General features: G+C 42.7%; 1 protein-coding gene across 4 annotated transcripts in view; it reads left to right on the top strand.

The window, feature by feature from the left end:
* DPY30 (dpy-30 histone methyltransferase complex regulatory subunit) overlaps positions 1–18860 on the top strand; it is a 35732-nt gene extending 16872 nt beyond the window's left edge. For all 4 annotated transcript variants that reach the window (XM_077283217.1, XM_077283215.1, XM_077283218.1 and 1 more), the window contains 2 exons: positions 9916–10058; positions 18595–18860. In XM_077283217.1, the coding sequence (XP_077139332.1) occupies positions 9916–10058; positions 18595–18667 (216 nt within the window). In that variant the 3' untranslated portion in view covers positions 18668–18860. The remainder of the gene's footprint in view (positions 1–9915; positions 10059–18594) is intronic.
* Positions 18861–20901: the final 2041 nt, after the last annotated feature.

Below are 20901 nucleotides of genomic sequence, written 5' to 3'. Positions count from 1 at the left end.
GTACGTCAGGTTGGTGTGTGTGGTGTAGTATACACCACACACACCAACCTGACGTACACTATACCACACACCAACCTGACACGCTATGTCAGGTTGGTGTGTGTGGTGTAGTGTACGTCAGGTTGGTGTGTGGTGTGTACGTCAGGTTGGTGTGTGTGGTGTAGTGTACGTCAGGTTGGTGTGTGTGGCTTAGTGTACGTCACATTGGTGTGTGGTGTGGTATAGTGTACGTCAGGTTGGTGTGTGTGGTGTTGTGTATGTCCTGGTGTGGGTGAGTCCACGTCAGGATGTGTTTAGTCAGTGGATGTGTGATGAATTCTGAAGCATTCATTCAAACACAGTCCAGGTTTGTCAGGACACATTTCACATTGGAAACGAGTTGTTTTTCTTGTCCCCCTTTTATAGCACACTCGGCACCTTTTTCTTATCCCCTCTCTGGGAAAATTTTGCCCTGGTACCATACGGGATTACGGGATACTTGAGTTCGAGGTGCTGGGGCTCGCTCCTTCCTCGCCTCCAAACATCAGGGCCTCTATCACCGCCTCCTGGAACTGAAGGAAGGTGTTGTTGGTCTGACCTGCACATCGTAATAGCACGTATGCGTTATACAGTGCCACTTGTACGATGTGCACAGCCAGTTTTTTTTATACCACACCTTCGTCTTCCGCATGGCACTATAGGGCTGGAGGACTTGATCAGAAAGATCAACTCCCCCCATGTGTTTATTGTACCCCAGGGCACAGTCCGGTTTGTGGACATGTGCTGGGGTACCTCGAACGGTGGTGGCCGTGGTGCCGGGACCATGGATTGTTGTCAAGAAAAAGACGTCCCTTTTGTCTTTGAACTTGACCACAAGCATGTTGCCACTACATTGGGCCCGGCTCTCACCCTTTGGGAGAGCCTGCTCAATTAGTGACAAAGGGAGACCCCTCTGGTTTCTGCGCACGGTACCGCAAGCGACGGTAGCTCTGGCAGAGAGGGATTGAAAGAGTGGGATGCTTGTATAAAAGTTATCAACGTACAGATGGTAACCTTTATCAAGCAGTGGGTGGACCAAATCCCACACTATTTTCCCACTCACCCCCAGAGCAGGTGGACATTCTGGGGGCTGGATCCTGGTGTCCTTCCCTTGATAAACTCTAAAGCTGAGAGTGTACCCTGAGGTACTCTCACAGATCTTATAGAGCTTTATCCCGTACCTCGCCCTTTTGCTTGGCAGGTACTGACGGAACTGAAGCCTCCCTTTGAAGTGGATGAGGGATTCATCCACACAAATTTCCTTTTGGGGAATGTACACTTCAGCAAACTTGTTGCTGAGGTGTTCGATGACCGGCCGAATTTTGAACAGTCTATTAAAATTCGGGTCATCGCGGGGAAGGATGTCCGTATTGTCCCTAAAGCGGAGAAATTTATGAATCGCCTCAAAACGTTTACGAATCATAACCATGCCATATATTGGAGTTTGATATAAAATATCAGTACTCCAGTATTGGCAAATTTCTGGTTACTTCACAATCCCTATGTGAAGGACCAGTCCCCAATATTTCAACATTTCTACAGAGTTGATGGGACTCCAAGCAGAAAATGATGAAATTGGGTTTTGGGCAAAAAATTGCTGGGCGTACAAATTTGTTTGCTCCACAATGAGACTGATGATTGACTCCGAGAAAAAGACTTTGAAAAAGTCTATTTCCCTGAGGTTGGCAGTCTCGAATTGGATTCCTGTTTTGTGAATGAAATCAGGAATCCGTGGAGCAAAATTTTCAGGGAGGGGGGTCCAGACGGGGGCCCTAGTGCTAGCTTGGGCGTGACTAGCACTAGGTTGGGGGTTACTTACACTTGGCTGTGGGTCATCTCCCCTGGGCTCCAGACGATTTCTCGTCCTGCGACATCTTGGGGGTGGCGAGTCCTTGTCACTGGAGGAGGAAGAGTGGGAGGAATACAGAAAAGTGGGGTCCTCTCCCTCACTATCAGCTGAGGAGGCATATTCCTTTCTTGCCTCCGAAGATGAGTACAGCCTTTTTGACTGGGATGAGCGGGACATTGTGTGTGCGTGTGTAAAAAAAATAAAATAAATAATAAAAAAAAATATATAAACTTTATTATAGTGTGCGTGTGTATGTGCGAGTGTTTGATGAAACACTTCTGCAGGAGGAGGCTATATATATATTTTTTTTTAATTAAATTATATATAATTATTTCAATTAAATGTGTCATCACGTAAAACAGCACCCAAAGGTAATCGAATATAGAAAAAAATTTCACATAATGAATTAAATGGCAAAAATGTGCAAAAAAAATCTGAAAATGACTGCAAATAAATGTCATAAAAAATAAGTGTATTTATAGTGTTAAATAAGTTAGTGAGGAAAAATTAGTCTGTGAAATAATCAAACCCCTAAAGAGGCAAAAAAAAATTTTTGTAACTGACCGAAAAAATGCAAATAAGGTATTTTACATTCAGTCCATCAAATACAAGAAAAGGGACATATAGGAATATAAGGTGCAGAGTGTCAATTGCGCAGAAAAGAACGAGGTAAATTGCAAAGTGCCACTATAATGATAAAAAAGTAGTGGCAGTATACCTTTAAGGTCCACTAGGTCCAGATAGCACGCACACCCCGATGCGCTTTTTGGAAAGCAGTGCGTTTTACCTGCGGATTTTACAAAAACGGTGCAGAGAAATCCGCAGACGAATCCGCAAGGTGGGCATATAGTCTCATTACCGCACTGTCCAGATTTCAAAAATTTGACCCGGTCACTAAGGGGTTGATTATCTTGAATGTTTTGTTAAACAGCTAAAATGCCAAAACATGTTATTGTAGAAATTTTCCTGGACCTATTGATCTACAGAAATGCTAAAGGCTCACTCCATAAAGGTGTCTGTCTCCTGTGCTGAAAGTGCTAGTGCCTCCATTGAGTATATTTGAGTCGCTACTTTGTCCATACGTTTTATAAACATTTGTAGATTAATGTCCACTAGAGACTTGGCCTTTAGAAGAAAATTATTCCATGCAATCTTCCCTCCTTGACGATGTTAATTTGGCATTTCTCATATGGTGCAGTCATGCAGTGTTTAATATTTAACTTTTTTCACACACAAAAATTACCGTATATACTCGTGTATAAGCCGGCCCGAGTATAAGCCGACCCCCCTAATTTTGCCACAAAAAACTGGGAAAACTTATTGACTCGAGTATAAGCCTAGGGTGAAAAATGCAGCAGCTACCGGTGAATTTCAAAAATAAAAATAGATGCTCCATACCGTTCATTATGGCCCCATAGCTGTGCCATATAGTGCTCTGCACCATTATTGCCCCATAGCTGTGCCATATAGTGCTCTGCACCATTCATTATTGCCCCATAGCTGTGCCATATAGTGCTCTGCACCATTCATTATTGCCCCATAGCTGTGCCATATAGTGCTCTGCACCATTCATTATTGCCCCATAGCTGTGCCATATAGTGCTCTGCACCATTCATTATTGCCCCATAGCTGTGCCATATAGTGCTCTGCACCATTATTGCCCCATAGCTGTGCCATATAGTGCTCTGCACCATTATTGCCCCATAGCTGTGCCATATAGTGCTCTGCACCATTATTGCCCCATAGCTGTGCCATATAGTGCTCTGCACCATTATTGCCCCATAGCTGTGCCATATAGTGCTCTGCACCATTATTGCCCCATAGCTGTGCTGCTGCTGCAATAAAAATAATAAAACACATACTCACCTCTTACTTGCAGCTCCTCACGTCCCGTCCCGGCGTCTCTCCGCACTGACTGATCAGGCAGAGGGCGGCGCGCACACTATATGCGTCATCGCGCCCTCTGACCTGCACAGTCAGTGTGGAGAGAGAGACGCCGGGAAGATGGAGACAGCGCCCGGCGTGTGGAACGAGGACAGGTGAATATGCGATACTTACCTGCCCGCGGCGTCCCGCTCCTTCCCCCGGACAGCTGGTCTTCGGTGCCGCAGCGTCTTCCTCTATCAGCAGTCACCGGCACCGCTGATTAGAGAAATGAATAGGCGGCTCCCCTATGGGAGTGGAGTCCATATTCATTTCTCTAATGAGCGGTCCCATGTGACCGCTGAACAGGGGAAGAGCTGCTGCACCCGGAGACCGTGGGACGGGCAGGGGGAGCGACAGGATCGCCGGGACTAGGTAAGTATGCCTCAGCGCCCTCTCCCCCTCACCCGCCGACCGTGACTCGAGTATAAGCCGAGGGGGCACTTTCAGCCCAAAAATTTGGGCTGAAAATCTCGGCTTATACTCGAGTATATACGGTACTTCAGATCCAATTTTTTTTTTTTTTACAGTAACAGGAAAAAATTATCCCCAAAATTTGTTTTGCTATTTTTCCTGAGTATGCCAATGCCCCATACGTGGGGGAAAACCACTTTTTTTTTTTTTTTTTTTTTTTTTTTTTGCAACAAACAGAGGTTGTTTGACTTTTTTATTTTTTATTTTTCCCCCCACTGAGTGTGCCAATACCCTACATATAATTGGGAAATATTTTTCAGGCACAGTACAAAGCTCAGAAGGCAAGGATCACCAGATTTTACGGTTATGATTTACAGGTGCCATGATTCACTCGGAATGCCCATGAGGTGTCAGAACAGCAGAACTCCCCATGTGTGTCACATAATGTTATACCATTGGGCAGTGAAGTAAAAAACATTTTTACCAACAAAATTTCACACAAGTGCGTAAAAATGGCACCAAAACTTGTCCCACAATTTCTACTAATGTGGCAATACCCAATATGTGGCTGTACAGTTCTACTTAGTCATAAGGAGAGACGGAGCTCTATTTCTCATGGAGCGCAGATTTTCCTAGAAGAGTTTGCGGACTCCATATGGAGAGCCCCTATTTGATAGAGCAGAATCCCCCCCCCAAATGACCCCCATTTTAGAAATTATACCCCTTGGGGAATTTATCTACCAGTGTAGTGACAATTTTGACTCCATGGGTATTTTCCAGAAACAAGCAGCAATGAATGTTGCCAAGTGTCAACTGCAAACTGCCGTTGTAGTGACTAGTACGTTGCAGTCACCAGTATGTTGTGCCTACCCAGCCCATGCTTCTGGAGACATGCACCAGTAAGTTAGACATGCTCTCATCACTTTAGAAATGCCAAACATGGACGCATTATGTGGTTTAGGTACACTGTGGGGCTCAGAAGGGAGGGGCATTTGGACTTGGGAGTACTGACTTTCTTTTGGCGTGTGAGGAGCCATTTCGCTTTTACCGAGCCTTTATGCTACCAGTAACGTGGAAGCCCCCTATATTTCCGTTAACAGATGACAGACCTGAGTGAGGGCTTGCTTTTTTTGTGGATTGAGTTGAAGCTTTTATTGGGAACGTTTTACATAACGTTTGGGATCACATTTATCCGGCGCTCTACAGTGAACACTTACTTTGGGGTTTCCATCTAAACCTCCGAGTGACGTGATTCAGATGAAACCCCCTGATGGATCCATTCACTATAATGAGGCAGCAGAGTTACTCTGGACTCTGGCCTGTACAGCCATGTCCTTCTTTAAAGAAGTGCACAAAAAAGTGGCTGGTGACACTTATATGCAATTCTAGAAAGACGGACACCGGGGGTTCCATCTGAATCACGTATTTCAGGGATTTACACAAACCCCAGTGCAAGCGCTCAGGGCACAGGATAAATGTGCTCCAAGCCCTACTGTGGTCTTTGGGAGGCAGAATGAAAAAAGCAACATCTGCACAATTGGTTTTATTTATTTATTTTTTTACGCCGTTCCTCGTGCGGTATAAGTGATTGGGCGACATTATTCTTTGAGTCGGTGCAATTACAGCAATACCAGATTTATATTGGGTTTTCATGTTTGGCTGCTGTCGCACACTTAAAGACGCTTTTTATTTCCAAAAGTTTTTGCATAACCATATTTTGAGAGCTATAATTTTTCCATATTTTGGCCCAATGTCATGTGAGGGCTTGTTTTTTGCGTGACGAGCTGACGTTTTTATTGGAACCATTTTTGGGCACATAACATTTTTTTGGACCGCTTACTGTTACGATTTTTGGGAGGCAGAATGAACAAAAACCATCAATTCGGGATTTTTTTTTTTTATTTTTTTTTTTGAGGGGGGTGGTTTGTGAGGCAATTGTATTTTTCGGGTAAGTACGGTTACAGTGCTATTTTTGCATCACTTTATTCTGTTCTGAGATGTATAACTTTATTTTTTTGCAGGCTGATCGCTTCTACATCATGGGGATGTGACCGCTCCTGGCACTTAGTGCCGGGTGTCAGCTGTCAGAATCAGAAGACACCCAGCGGCGATCGTCCGCACACAGCCTATGTGCACGGGTGATCGAAATGATGTAGTAATCCGCCCAGGGCACATGGACTGATTTATGTCAGAAAAGGGATAAGCAACTTTTTCATTAAAAAATATTTTTTTCATTCTGACGGCCTAATATAATCAATGATTAATTTAATAAAATTTTGTATGGTACCTGTTGGGTTTAAGTCCCATAAGGGGACAAACAAAATTTTTTTTTTGTTTTAAATTCAAATCTCCCACATTTGCCACTTACAAAATACACATTTGGTATTGCTGCGTTTGTAAAAAGTCAAATCTACCAAAATATAACAAGTTAATCTGATCATTGAATAGTGTAACTAGAAAAAAAAATGAAAACACATAATAATAATAATTAGTTTTTTAGCCCCTGCAACATTCAACATTGCAGTAATAGGTGATCAAAACATCATAACTTGCCCAAAGTGATATCAATAAAAAACATCAGCTCATGGCGCAAGAGAGTATAATGCCTCACACAGCCCCATATACTGAAAACTGAAAATGTTGCGTTTCTCTGGAAAATGGTGACGCAGGCAAGCACTGCCGCAAGCCAAAACAATATTTTTCTAAAACCTATTTGGGACACAAACTACAAATGAATACTAAGTATTCATTAAACCAATTGCAATTGCTGCCGGGTGTGATCTGAGTCTGACTGACACCTGGCTCTTGCTGCCAGAAGCGATGCCCGCACCACTCCCGGTACTTTAACTCCCTAATCTCTGCGATGGATGCATTTAGAGAGCAGACAGAGGAAAGAGCCCCTCTGCCCTTGTATTGGAGAGCCCGTGACGTTATCGTGAGATCCCGATTGTTGCCATGGTGACCCAATGTTGTCATGACATCCAGGTCACCAGGCACTAACTAGCAAGTTAGTTATATTATGCATTGCACATGATCTAGCTAACTTGTGTCTGCAGGGCTCCTGTATTTGCTATACCTTATAGCTGCGGTCAGACTGCAGAAAGTAAAAGTTCCATAGTGGCAATACGTTAACACCTTTTAGTGAACACTGTAAAAAATAATAAAGCATCGTTTTTTTACACTTTTTTTTTTTTTTTTTTTAATACTGCCGAACAAAAAGTGGAATAAAACGTGATCAAAAAGACAAATGTAAATAAAAATGGGATCGCTGAAAGTCATCTTGTTCGTGGAAAAATAAAGTTACAGCTCTCAGAATAAAGTGGTGCAAAAATATATATATTTTTTTTTTATAAAAGAGTTGCGTAGAAGCGCCAAAACATAAATGAGGTATTGCTGTAATAGTACTAACACTGAGAATAAAGCTGCCTTATCAATTTTACTACATGTGGAATGGTATAAGTTCCTGGATTGTTTTATTTTTTTTTATTTTTTTTCCTTTTTGTTCTGCCCCACCACGGAAATTCCATTAGAAAGCGATCAAAAAATGTCATGAGTCCGAAAATGGTACCAATAAAAACATCAACTCATCTTGCAAAAATCAAGCCCTCGCATGACTGTCAGCAGAGATATGGAAAAATTGTAGCTTTCAAAATATGGTGATGCAAAAAAACCCCCACTTTTTTTTTTTTTTTTTTTTTTTTAAAGCATCTTGGTGTGTGACAGCAGCCATACCTAAAAGCCTGATATAGACCTGTAATCGCACCGACCCAAAGAATAGTCGTCGAATCACTTGTACCATACAAGGAATGGCTTAAAAAAAAAATGAAATAAACAAATTCTTCACCTGCTGTTGATTTGTTCATTCTGCCTCCCAAAGATCGCAGTAAGGATTGGCTCACATTTATCCTGTACTCTGAGTGCTTACACCAGGGTTTCTGTATAAATCTCTGAAATACGTGATTCAGACAGAACCCCCGACGAAAGATTCCCTGTAACAAGGCAGATGGAGGCATTGTGGGGCGCCGTCCAGCGGTATCCGTCTTTATTAGGCGTGCATAAAAGTGCCGTCAGCCACAGTTTTGTGCACCTCTGGGGGTGAAAAAAAAAAAAAAAAGGACTCGGCTGAACAGAGGTCAGACGGAGTCAGAGTAACGCTGCTGTCTCATTATAGTGAGCGCCTTTCTCTCGGGTTTCATCTGAATTGCGTCTCTCGAATATTTAAAGGGAAACTCTTATGTAAGTGTTCAGCGTAATGTGCTGGATAAATGTGATAGAAATTATGGAAAATGTTTCCAATAAAGGCTTCAACTCGATCCACCAAAAAAGCAATTCCACGTTACTAGTGGCACAAAGGCTCTGGAAAAGTGAAATGGCTCCTCGCCCCTCTAAAGGAATTCAGCAAATTCTGTGCTTCCAAATGCCCCCCTCCCTTCTGAGCCCAAGTTTGCCTAATCCACATTTAGCGACCACATGTTTGGCATTTCTGTATAGATGAGAGCCCTCCTAATTTACAGGTGCATGAGCTGGGAACAACGTACTGGTCACTGCAAGGACCGTTTTCAATTTTCACTCCGCAGCAAACTTTTGCTTGTTTCTGGAAAACGCCCATAGTCAAAATCGTCACTACACATGTAGATAAATTCCCAAAGGGGTATAATTTCTAAAATGGTGTCTCTTGAGGGGATTCTGCTCTTCTGGCACTCGGGGGCTCTGTTTATAGAGTCCACAATTATACAGAAAATTCTGCGTTTCAGGATACCTCCTGTATCTCACTACTGCTTAGCCTTATGGCGAGACTCGGGAGGGGCGGAGTGCTATTTGTCAACAACGCTCCGACCCTCCCGAGTCTCGCCGTATGGCTAAGCAGTACTGTACAGCCACATACGGAGGTATTTCTACATTCAGCAGAAATTGTGGGACAAATTTCTGTGCCATCTTAACCCATTTCAGCTTATGAAAAGGTAAAAACTGGGGCCAAAACAAGTTTGGTGGTAATTATTTGTTTTTCTTCATTGCACAATGGTATAAAGTTATGTGACCACTGGTGGCTTTGTCCCTTCAGGCACCCTCAAACCATTCCAGCAAAATCTCAGGCTATGTGCCCACGTTGCAGATTTCTGCATATTTTTTGAAAAATCCGCAGGTAAAACTGCATTTTACCTGCGGATTTCCAGCGGTTTGTGTGCAGATTTTACCTGCGTTGTAACACCTGCGGATTCCTATTGAGGAGCAAGTGTACAACGCTGCGGAATCCGCACAAAGAATTGACATGCTGCGGAAAATTAACCACAGCGTTTCCGCGCAGAATCTTCTGCAGCATGTGCACTGCGGATTTCGTTTTCCATAGGTTTACATGGTACTGTAAACTGGATAGAAAACTGCTGCGAATCCGCAACATGTGCACATACCCTAAACACCAATGTGGTTCTTCTTCCCTTCTGAGCTTTGCACTGTGCTTCAAATGTAGTTTTCGACCACATATGGGGTATCTGCATAATAAAAGTAGAAATTTCACATCAATTTATGTGGGCTGTTTTCTCCTGTTATCCTTGTGGGGGAAAAAAAAAGGGGGGCTAAACATTTTTGTGAATTTTTTTTTTTTTTGCCAACAAAGTTAACAAATGGGTTCCAGTTAACAGGCAGCAAATATGTTATGTTTGCAAAATATAAGTTAAACAGATTTGTGATGCCTAAATTGTGCTTTCTCCTAGAGAATAGTTGAGAATGAGAAGGCAAGCACGGAAAAAGTATCCAAGCAGAAAGTGGATTTACAGGCCCTACCTACACGAGCATATCTTGATCAGACAGTGGTTCCAATACTTCTACAAGGCCTTTCTGTGCTGGCAAAAGAGAGGTAAAATGAAGTCATTGACCTTAATGCTCAACTTTTATCTTGAGCAATCCAAACATCACTTCTGAAGAATCATGTTAATGTAATAGACTACATAGCCTCATTCATATGTGAGACGTTTTGCATTCTAAAAAAAAAACCCACATTTTTAGAGCACCATTGATTCCATGCTGCTGTACATGTGAAAAGTGGGGTTTACATACAAAATATAAATTACTATGAACAAACTTGACTGACTGGTACACAATCGAGATGGACCTGTCCTTTACGGGCTTAGTCTACATAATGGGGAAGGAGACAGTGGTGGTTGTGTTACAGCTCTGTTGATGAGGTGGCAGCGGTGTCATTGCAGGCTGTAAGCTTTCTTGAAGAGACTGATTTTCTAGTTCCTTCTGAAGGATCTGAATGTGGTGACTAATTGGACATATATTTTGGCTCTGTATTCCAGAGGACACTCTTTCAAAGTATTGGCAGTGTTTTGGGTGAGGAATGTATGAGTGAGAAGTAGGTCTTGGGAGGACCAGAGATTGCATGTTGTAAGATGTTTGGCGATTATATGGAGGAGACAGATTAAGAAGAGAGCTTTGTAGGTCCATGCTAGTACTTTGACCTGGGTATGTTGTGGAATTGGGAGCCAATGAAGGGATTTACAGAGTAGTAGCTAGGAGAGAGGTGAATTAGTTGGACAGCAGAGTTATGGACTGACTGGAGTGGTGCGAGACAGTTGGCAGTAAGGCCATAGATGAGGATATTGCAGTGGTCGAGGCAGTAGATGAGGACATGCATAAGCATTTTGGTAGGTTCCGGGTTGAGGAAAGGATGGGTTCTAGAAATATTTTGATTTGGAAGTGAAAAGAGCTTGAGTATGCAGTTTGAAGGATGAGGCAGTCGGGTTATTCCAGAACGTGTACTTTTCGGTACAGGGGAAAGTGTGATGTCATTTATAGTGATAAATGAATTGTGGATTGGAGGAAAGATGATTCATTCCGTTTTGTCTACGTTTAGCTTTAGGACACGTGATGAGAAGGAGGATCCTGGACAGAAAAGAGCTCTGATCTATCAGCTATAGATATTAGAAGCCATGAGACGGAATTGTCCCACGGCAAAGGTATAAATGGAGATTAGGGATCCCAAGACAGAGCTGTGAGGGACACTTGACAGAGGGAGGGATGAAGAGGTAGCACAGAAATGGAAGATGCTAAATGTGCAGAAAGATATAAGATCCAGGAGACGACAATGGAAGAGAGGATTTGTAGTAGGAGTGAGTGGAATATGTCAAACGCAGCTGCTGGGTCTAGGAGGACTATAGAGAATTGTCTGTTTACCTTTGCCGGTAAGCAAGTTGTTTGTAATTTTGGTTGGGGCAGTTTCGGTGGACAGAAGCCACAGATTGTAGGTTGTCAAAGAGTTAGATAGATGAGAGGTGGGAGGAAAGTTCAGTGTAAACATGATGTTCAAGAAGTTTGACTAACTAGCAGCGATATGGGGCAATAGCTGGATGTAGCACTTGAGTCGAGGGATGGGTTCTTAAGGATAAATGTAATTGTGCCATATTAGAAACCAGAAGGGGAAGGTACCAGAAGTTAATGATAGATTGAAGAGCTGCATTATGGCTGGGGTAACTTGGGGAGGAAGTATGATGGGTTCAGGTCAAGAGCACAAGTGGGGAGGTGTAAGGCCTCGTTCACACGTTCAGTATTTGGTCAGTATTTTACCTCAGTATGTGTAAGCCAAAACTAGGAGTGGAACAATCAGAGTTAATGTATTATAGAAACACGTCGCCACTTCTGTATTTATCACCCACTCCTGGTTTTGGCTTACAAATACAGAGGTAAAATACTGACCAAATACTGACCGTGTGAACATGGCCTAATCTGGAGAGAAGATGAGTAGGTTCTCCTTCAGTGACGGTGGGGAGGAAGGTAATAGAGGAAGAGCATTGATCTGTTGTATGCAGGGGTTGTAGTGGTTGATTAGTAAAGACTTTCCTTATTTAGGTCAATGTTTTTGGGGGGGGGGTTTAAATGTGCAGTAGTTTTTTGCAGAGAGTTGGGACCATCAGTTGTGTTGTGCAGAAGTCTGGTGGATACACAGGTGATAGTCCTATTGAATAGACTGTTAGCTGTTTTTTTTTCTTGCCATAATACAAATTCTAAGTAAAGAAAAATGAGTGGCCATCATTACTCTAAGAAATGAAGGTCAGCCAGTCTGAAAAATTGGGAAAACTTTGAAAGTGTCCCCAAGTGCAGTTGCAAAAACTATCAAGCGCTACAAAGAAACTGGCTAACATGAGGATCGCCCCATGAAAGGAAGTCCAAGAGTCACCTCTGCTTCTGAGAATAAGTTTATCCGAGTCACCAGCCTCAGAAATCGCAGGTTAACAGCAGCTCAGATTAGAGACCAGGTCAATGCCACACAGAGTTCTAGCAGCAGACACATCTCTACAACAACTGTTAAGAGGAGACTTTGTGCAGCAGGCCTTCATGGTAAAATAACTGCTAGGAATTCAGTAGGACTATCAGCTGTGTATCCACCAGACTTCTGCTCAACACAACTGATGGTCCCAACCCCATTTATAAGGCAAGAAATCCCACTTATTAAACCTGACAGGGCACACCTGTGAAGTGAAAACCATTTCCGGTGACTACCTCTTGAAGCTCATCAAGCGAATGCCAAGAGTGTGCAAAGCAGTCATCAAAGCAAAAGGTGGCTACTTTGAAGAACCTAGAATATAAGACATAACAAAAAAGTGTGAAACAACTGATAATTCCACATGTGTTAATTCATAGTTTTGATGCCTTCATTGTGAAGTTAAAATTTTTCCATAGTAATGAAAATACAGAAAAATCTTTAAATGAGGTGTGTCCAAACTTTTGGTCTGTAACAGTATATATATATATATATATATATATATATATATATATATATATATATATATATATATATATATATATATATATATATATATATATATATATATATATATATATATATATATATATAGTCTAAGGGTCACTTCCGTCTGTCTGTCCTTCTGTCTGTCTGTCTGTCTGTCATGGAATCCAAGTCGCTGATTGGTCGTGGCAAAACGCCCACGGCCCTTGCCACGACCAATCAGCGACGCGCACAGTCCGGAAGAAAATGGCCGCTCCTTACGCCCCGCACTCAGTGCCCAGCACCCGCATACACCCCTCCGGTCACCGCTCACACAGGGTTAATGCCGGCGGTAATGGACCGCGTTATGCCGCGGGTAACGCATTCCGTTACCGCCGCTATTAACCCTGTGTGACCAAGTTATTACTATTGACTATGCAGCGTCAATAGTAAAAACATCTAATGTTAAAAATAATTAAAAAAATATCATTATATACTCACCTTCCGCCGCCTTTCCCGCTCCTCGCGATGCTCCGGCCGGTCCATGCAAGCGGCACGTTCCGGTGGCAAGGATGGTCTGGGAGAAGGACCTGCCATGATGTCACGGTCATGTGACCGCAACGTCATCACAAGTCCTGCGCGAGAAGGACCTGCCGTGACGACCCTGTCATGTGTCCGCGACATCATCACAGGGCCTGCGCGAGAAGGACCTGCTATGACGTCACGGTCGCGTGACCGCGACGTCATCACACCCTGGAACCGTAAGCTGCCGCCTGCACCCCACACAGGCGACAGAACTACAACGCGCCTGCGGAAGGTGAGTATATGTTTATTTTTTATTTTTATCCTGTGACATACGTGGCTGGGCAATATACTACGTAGACATGCATATTCTAGTGTGTATGTGTATACTGAGTCCTGATCATCTCCTGTAAGTGACTGATTAAAGACACTGTTCAAAGGTAGAACTGAAAAAAAAAAAATAAATATATATATATATACACACACACACACACACACACACACACACACACACACACACACACACACACACACACACACACACACACACACACACACACACACACACACACACACACGTGTGTGTATATATATATCTCAACCAGCACTCCTAATGTGAACACGTGCACGCTGCATAATATACACTGTGTTCCAAATTACTATGCAAATAATATTTCCTCATATTTTCTCTAAATTTACCTATCTGAACTGCAGTCATTGTTATTTTCCAGTCATCTACTATTCTAGTACAATTGCAATGTTTTGGAACAAATTGCCTATGAAAGCAGTATCTTTTTAAAAAAAAAAGAAATAAACACTCAAAATGCATGTTCCAAATTATTATGCACAGCAGAGTTTTCAACCTTTTTTTTTTTTATTATTTTGAACAAAAAAATGGTCAATTGTGAAGTTATAAGCATTACCAGCTTATTACAAAATGAAATCAAACAGTTTTCAAGTGAAAACTTTATTCTACGTGATGTTACATTTGCACATAGGACCCCTTGTTCGAAAGAAGCTTCTGAACTCTCTCGTCCATTGAATTTGTCAGTTTTTGGATGGTTTCTGCTTCAATTGTTTTGCATGTGGACAGAATACCCTCCCAGAGCTGTTGCTTAGATGTGAACTGCCTCCCGCCATCATAGACACTCCTTTTGATGATGCTCCAGAGGTTCTCAATGGGGTTGAGGTCAGGGGAAGATGGTGGCCACACCATAAGTTTGTCCTCTTTTATGCCCATAGCAGCCAGAGATGCAGATGTGCTTTTTGCAGCATGAGACGGTGCATTATCATGCATGAAAATGATCTTGCTGCGGAAAGCACGGTTCTTCCTCTTGAACCATGTTAGGAAGTGTTGTTTAAGAAACTCCACATAGATTATGGAGTTCATCTTTACACCTTCAGGGATCATAAAGGGGCCGACAATCTCTCTCCCCATGATTCCAGCCCAAAACATTACTCCACCTCCTCCTTGTTGGCGCCTTAGCCGTGTTTTCATGGGGTGTCCATCAACCAGCCATCCTCCACTCCATCCATCTGGACCATCGAGCTTTGCACGGCACTCATCGGTGAACAAAACAGTTTGGAAGTCAGTCTTCATGTATCGTTTGGCCCACTGGATCCGTTTCTGCTTGTGTGCAGTGGATAGAGGTGGTCGACAGAATGGCTTACGCACAGCTGCAAACCTCTGAAGGACCCTGCATCTTGTTGTTCTGGGGATGTTGGAGGCACCAGCAGCTTCAAAAACTTGTCTGCTGCTATGACCAGGCATTTTTGCAGCTGCTCTTTTAACCTTACGCAATTGCCTGTTGGAAAGAGTCCTCAATTTTTCCTTATCAACACGCACACGTGTGTGCCGGGAATCAGCTACATACTTCTTGATTGTGCGATAATCACGATGAAGTGTCTTGGCAATGTTGATTGTAGTCGTGTCTTGACCTAAATACTCCACAATTTGTTGCTTCTCAGCAGCCGACACATCCTTTTTCTTTCCCATTGTGGCAAAAAATGTAGGCTGCTTAATAATGTGGAACAGCCTTCTTAAGTAGTCTGGCCTTTATTTGGACACCCCTGCCAAACTAATTTGCACAGGTATCTGCAATTGCTTTCAGTGATATAAAGAGCCACACATCACCATCAATGAGTTTAAATGACAAACAAAAAAATTCTAACCTTATCACTCCTAAACTCTTTGTGCATAATATTTTGTAACACAGTGTAGATAAAAAAGAACACAGCAGCACATGTACATGAATCTAGGCCATGTGAAAACACAGACAAATATCCAATATGAATCATACTTCTCAAATATTTTTTCAAATTTTTTTTTTTTTTTTTTTAATTTTCATTAATCTTACAGTAATAGATGAATTGAAGATTCTTAGTGCATAAGTTGGCCAATTCATGTGTCCCCCTTTCCCCTCCCCTTCTATTTACGTACTGGATGCTGGCTGCTTCCAGGCTGATCTGGCACTCCTCCCATTGACCCTGCAGGTGGCGGTAATCAACTCTACCTGCCCATAAATTGTAGGTTTAGCCCTAGAGTGACATGTTTGTCCATAGTAGTAGGCTGGTGGCCCAAGAGTGGCATGTATGGTAGAGTAGGACCCATCAGAAGGAGATCACCTTGCCGTGGTTGATGGGCACGCATGAATTGGCCAATTTATGCGCTAAGAATCTTCAATTCATCTATTACTGTAAGTTTTATGAAAAAAAATTTTTATTTTTTTTTTAAATTTGTGAGAAAATATTTTTGAGAAGTATGATTCAGATTGGATATTTGTCTGTGTTTTCACATGGCCTAGATTCATGTACATGTGCTGCTGTGTTCTTTATTATAAAATATATACTGTGTTTTTCGGACTATAAGACGCACCGGACTATAAGGCGCACCCAGGTTTTAGAGGTGGAAAATAGGGAAAAAAATATTTGAAGCAAAAAAATGTGGTAAAATATTTAATAACATACTATTATATATAATAACACTACATATAATAGTATGTTATTATGTTGGAAGCTGCGGGACCAGTGTGGTGTCTGTCAAGATGCCAGAGGGTGAGTATAAGAATGGGGGCGCAGGGCTTATATTGAAAGCACCACTCCAGCACTGCAAAATAACACTGGAGTGCTGCTTTAAAAGCCCATGGGAGAACTATAACTCCCAGCATGTCCTGCAGATCCTATGACATGCTGGGAGTTATAGTTCACTAAAGGAGTGGCAGAGTGCTTTATTGTGTTTTGGAAAGACTAACCTCTTAATTGTGGCAGCCAGCCAGCCACTGTGGTGAGGTAAAAGCATCCCATGACTGCACACACAGAGCCCTCCCTCTTGTTGCCTTTCCACAGCACAGGTAATGGAAGCCAGCAGATTCTAGTGTTGGAGTCTGAAGGACCTGTGATGTCAAGAAGAGGGAGGGCTCTGTGCTGCCATGTGATGATCCAGCCCGCCCACTTCTGACATCATCACAGGTCCTCCTTGTGCACACTGCACAGCACTCAGCATCCAGCCCAGGAAGGTAGGCAGCGATTTCCTCTCCCCCGGACCCTGCTGCTGCCTCCTCCTCCCCCGGACACACGGATCTCCCCAGCTGCTGCAGGAATCCAGCGCTGGGGAAACCATGTGTGTTGCTGCTTAAGTGCAGTATTCATTTGCTGCTCCCGGCTCACCGCTCAGCTGATAGGTGGGCGGGGAGTAGCTAATGAATATTCACTGCACTTAATCATCGGGACCAAGTGCTTTCCCCAGCGCTGATTCCCGGCAGTGGGGACATTTTTCTGCCTCCTGAAGTGGGATAACAGTGCGATCCCACTCGCTGCTGCCCCCCCCCCCACATGCTACATCCCCCCCCCACATGCTACATCCCCCCCCCACATGCTACATCCCCCCCCCACATGCTACATCCCCCCCCCACATGCTACATCCCCCCCCCACATGCTACATCCCCCCCCCCACATGCTACATCCCTACCATGAGACGCACCCACACTTTCCTCTCATTTGGAGGGAAAAAAGTGCGTCTTATGGTCAGAAAAGTACAGTGTGTGTATATATATATATGTGTGTGTGTATATATATATATATATATATATATATATATATATATATATATATATATATATATTTTTTTTTTTTTTTTTCACTTTATTTAGTTGGTCTTTGACATTTAGGTACGGTATATTCTTATCTGCATATTTAGCAATTGAAGATTCCATGCAGCTGAAATCAGCATTAACAAGTGAAGTTTTTTATGACATGTATACTTATCTCTATACGCCAAGCTTTTCAAGTAGTGCTGTAGCCTTTAATGACTCTCTAAATACCAGCACAATACACTTTATTTAACTGACTTCATTGACCTATATTTGCATGCCCAGCAAATAGAGATCTTATACAGCTGAAATCGGCTTTAGTGAGTAAAGTCTTACATTGCCTTTAAATTTACGTCTATGCATTATGCTTAACTAGTGCTGCAATGTACTGATCCTGTGAAATCTACTATCCAGATTTAAGTTGGCTGCCTGATACTTTATGTATTCTGTCTACAGTTGAACCTTTTGTAAGGGCTTTGTATCTGGAATTGTTCCTTTGGCAGTGATATGGTAACTGAAGCTTTGCATGATGACACTGGTCTAGTTATATATGGGTGTACCACCCGATTAGGCAGTTACTTTTTTGTATTTGTATCTCCATTTTTACTTCATTTTAGATTTTCTCTTTAAAGATGATTTAATTTAACTTTTTTGGCTTATGCTTCCTTGTTCTGTTTGGATCTATTACCATTTTGGGAAGTGCCTTTAAATTTAAGCCATTCGCTTGTAGGTTTGTTTAGTGTACTTTGACAGTATAAAAAAAAATAAACAGCCCCATACCCTATAATCGTAAGAATGTATGTCCTGTCAAGTCCAGATATGCTATTTACCTGCAAAATACCCCTAAATCTACAGGTGAAAATATGGTAATAAAGGCAGTAATCAGAATTATAAATTGTCTTTAGCCTTGTACAAAAAAAATGTTTTTGTCCAAATTGCAGCAGATATTTGATTTTTTTTTTTTTTTTCTTAAACCTTGTGTAAATGACATGTTGGAGCCTTTGTATTTCATAATTTTTAAATTTGTTTGTAATGATTTCTATTTTCTTTTTCAGGCCTCCTAATCCAATAGAATTTCTTGCAGCTTACTTGTTAAAAAACAAGACCCAGTTTGAGGAGCGAGCCTAATGGACATTACTGTGATTGTCATCTTTGTCATGAATATCAATGACTTTTAGGAACCTCACTCACATCTGTGACCTTCAATCATAGTGGACTGTTTTTGTTTTTTTTTTATTTAACTTTTTTAAACTGTATTTCTCTTGTGCACTTCTGATCAGATTGTCAAAGATGACAAACAAAATAAACCTTTTTAAAATCATGTATGCTCGTAAATAGAAAATGTCAAACCGTACTTGTGGCTAAAGGTACCTTCACACTAAGCGACTTTGCAGCGAGAACGACGACGATCCGTGACGTTGCAGCGTCCTGGATAGCGATCTCGTTGTGTTTGACACGCAGCAGCGATCTGGATCCCGCTGTGATATCGCTGGTCGGAGCTTGAAGTCCAGAACTTTATTTTGTCGCTGATCACCCGCTGTCATCGCTGGATCGGTGTGTGTGACGTCACCGCTGTGCTCTGCTTTACGGCCCGCGCTGACACATTCAGTGCAGGGAAGCCGCCGGCGGGGGACGTGACAGACATCAGAAGGTGAGTATGTACTGGTTTTTTTTTTTACTTTTACAATGGTAACCAGGGTAAATATCGGGTTACTAAGCGCGGCCCTGCGCTTAGTAACCCGATGTTTACCCGGGTGCTGCAGGGGGACTTCGGCATCGTTGAAGACCGTTTCAATGATGCCGAAGTCGTTCCCCTGATCGTTGGTCGCTGGAGAGAGCTGTCCGTGTGACAGCTCCCCAGCGACCACACAACGACTTACCAACGATCACGGCCAGGTCGTATCGCTGGTCGTGATCGTTGGTAAGACAAGTAACACCATTAACTCTAAACACATGCAAAAGATACCTGAGGCTTTTAAAAACTCCCTGCCTGGTTCATTACTCAAAACCCCCATCATGGGTAAGACTAGCGACCTGACAGATGTCAAGAAGGCCATCATTGACACCCTCAAGCAAGAGGGTAAGACCCAGAAAGAAATTTCTCAACAAATAGGCTATTCCCAGAGTGCTGTATCAAGGCACCTCAATGGTAAGTCTGTTGGAAGGAAACAATGTGGCAGAAAACGCTGTACAACGAGAAGAGGTGACCGGAACCTGAGGAAGCAGTGGACTGAGTCTGGTGTGGAAACATCCAGAGCCACCGTGCACAGGCCTGTGCAGGAAATGGGCTACAGGTGCCGCATTCCCCAGGTAAAGCCACTTTTGAACCATAAACAGCGGCAGAAGCGCCTGACCTGGGCTACAGAGAAGCAGCACTGGACTGTTGCTAAGTGGTCCCAAGTACTTTTTTCTGATGAAAGCAAATTTTGCATGTCATTCGGAAATCAAGGTGCCAGAGTCTGGAGGAAGACTGGGGAGAAGGAAATGCCAAAATGCCTGAAGTCCAGTGTCAAGTACCCACAGTCAGTGATGGTGTGGGGTGCCATGTCAGCTGCTGGTGTTGGTCCACTGTGTTTCATCAAGGGCAGGGTCAATGCAGCTAGCTATCAGGAGATTTTGGAGCACTTCATGCTTCCATCGGCTGAAATGCTTTATGGAGATGAAGATTTCATTTTTCAGCACGACCTGGCACCTGCTCACAGTGCCAAAACCACTGGTAAATGGTTTACTGACCATGGTATTACTGTGCTCAATTGGCCTGCCAACTCTCCTGACCTGAACCCCATAGAGAATCTGTGGGATATTGTGAAGAGAAAGTTGAGAGACGCAAGACCCAACACTCTGGATGAGCTTAAGGCCGCTATTGAAGCATCCTGGGCCTCCATAACATCTCAGCAGTGTCACAGGCTGATTGCCTCCATGCCACGCCGCATTGAAGCAGTCATTTCTGCCAAAGGATTCCCGACCAAGTATTGAGTGCATAACTGAACATTATTATTTGATGTTTTTTTTGTTTGTTATTAAAAAACACTTTTATTTGATTGGACGGGTGAAATATGCTAATTTATTGAGACAGGTTTTTTGGGTTATCAGGAGTTGTATGCCAAAATCATCAGTATTAAAACAATAAAAGACCTGACAAATTTCAGTTGGTGGATAATGAATCTATAATATATGAAAGTTTAATTGTAATCATTACATTATGGTAAATAATGAAATTTAACACTATATGCTAAATTTTTGAGAAGGACCTGTATACTTCGCTTCGTGTCCTTTCTTAGGATGCTGCCGCATGGGGTGCAGGCGCAGCTCCGTAACGTTCTATCTCGTGCTTGGCCTCTGTCAGGATCCCACCCCTGACA

The sequence above is a fragment of the Ranitomeya variabilis genome, chromosome 2, assembly GCF_051348905.1.
Source record: "Ranitomeya variabilis isolate aRanVar5 chromosome 2, aRanVar5.hap1, whole genome shotgun sequence".
Taxonomy (NCBI): Eukaryota; Metazoa; Chordata; class Amphibia; order Anura; family Dendrobatidae; genus Ranitomeya; species Ranitomeya variabilis.
The sequence above is the reverse complement of the archived record's forward strand: the minus strand, read 5'-3'. Positions and strand labels throughout refer to the sequence as shown.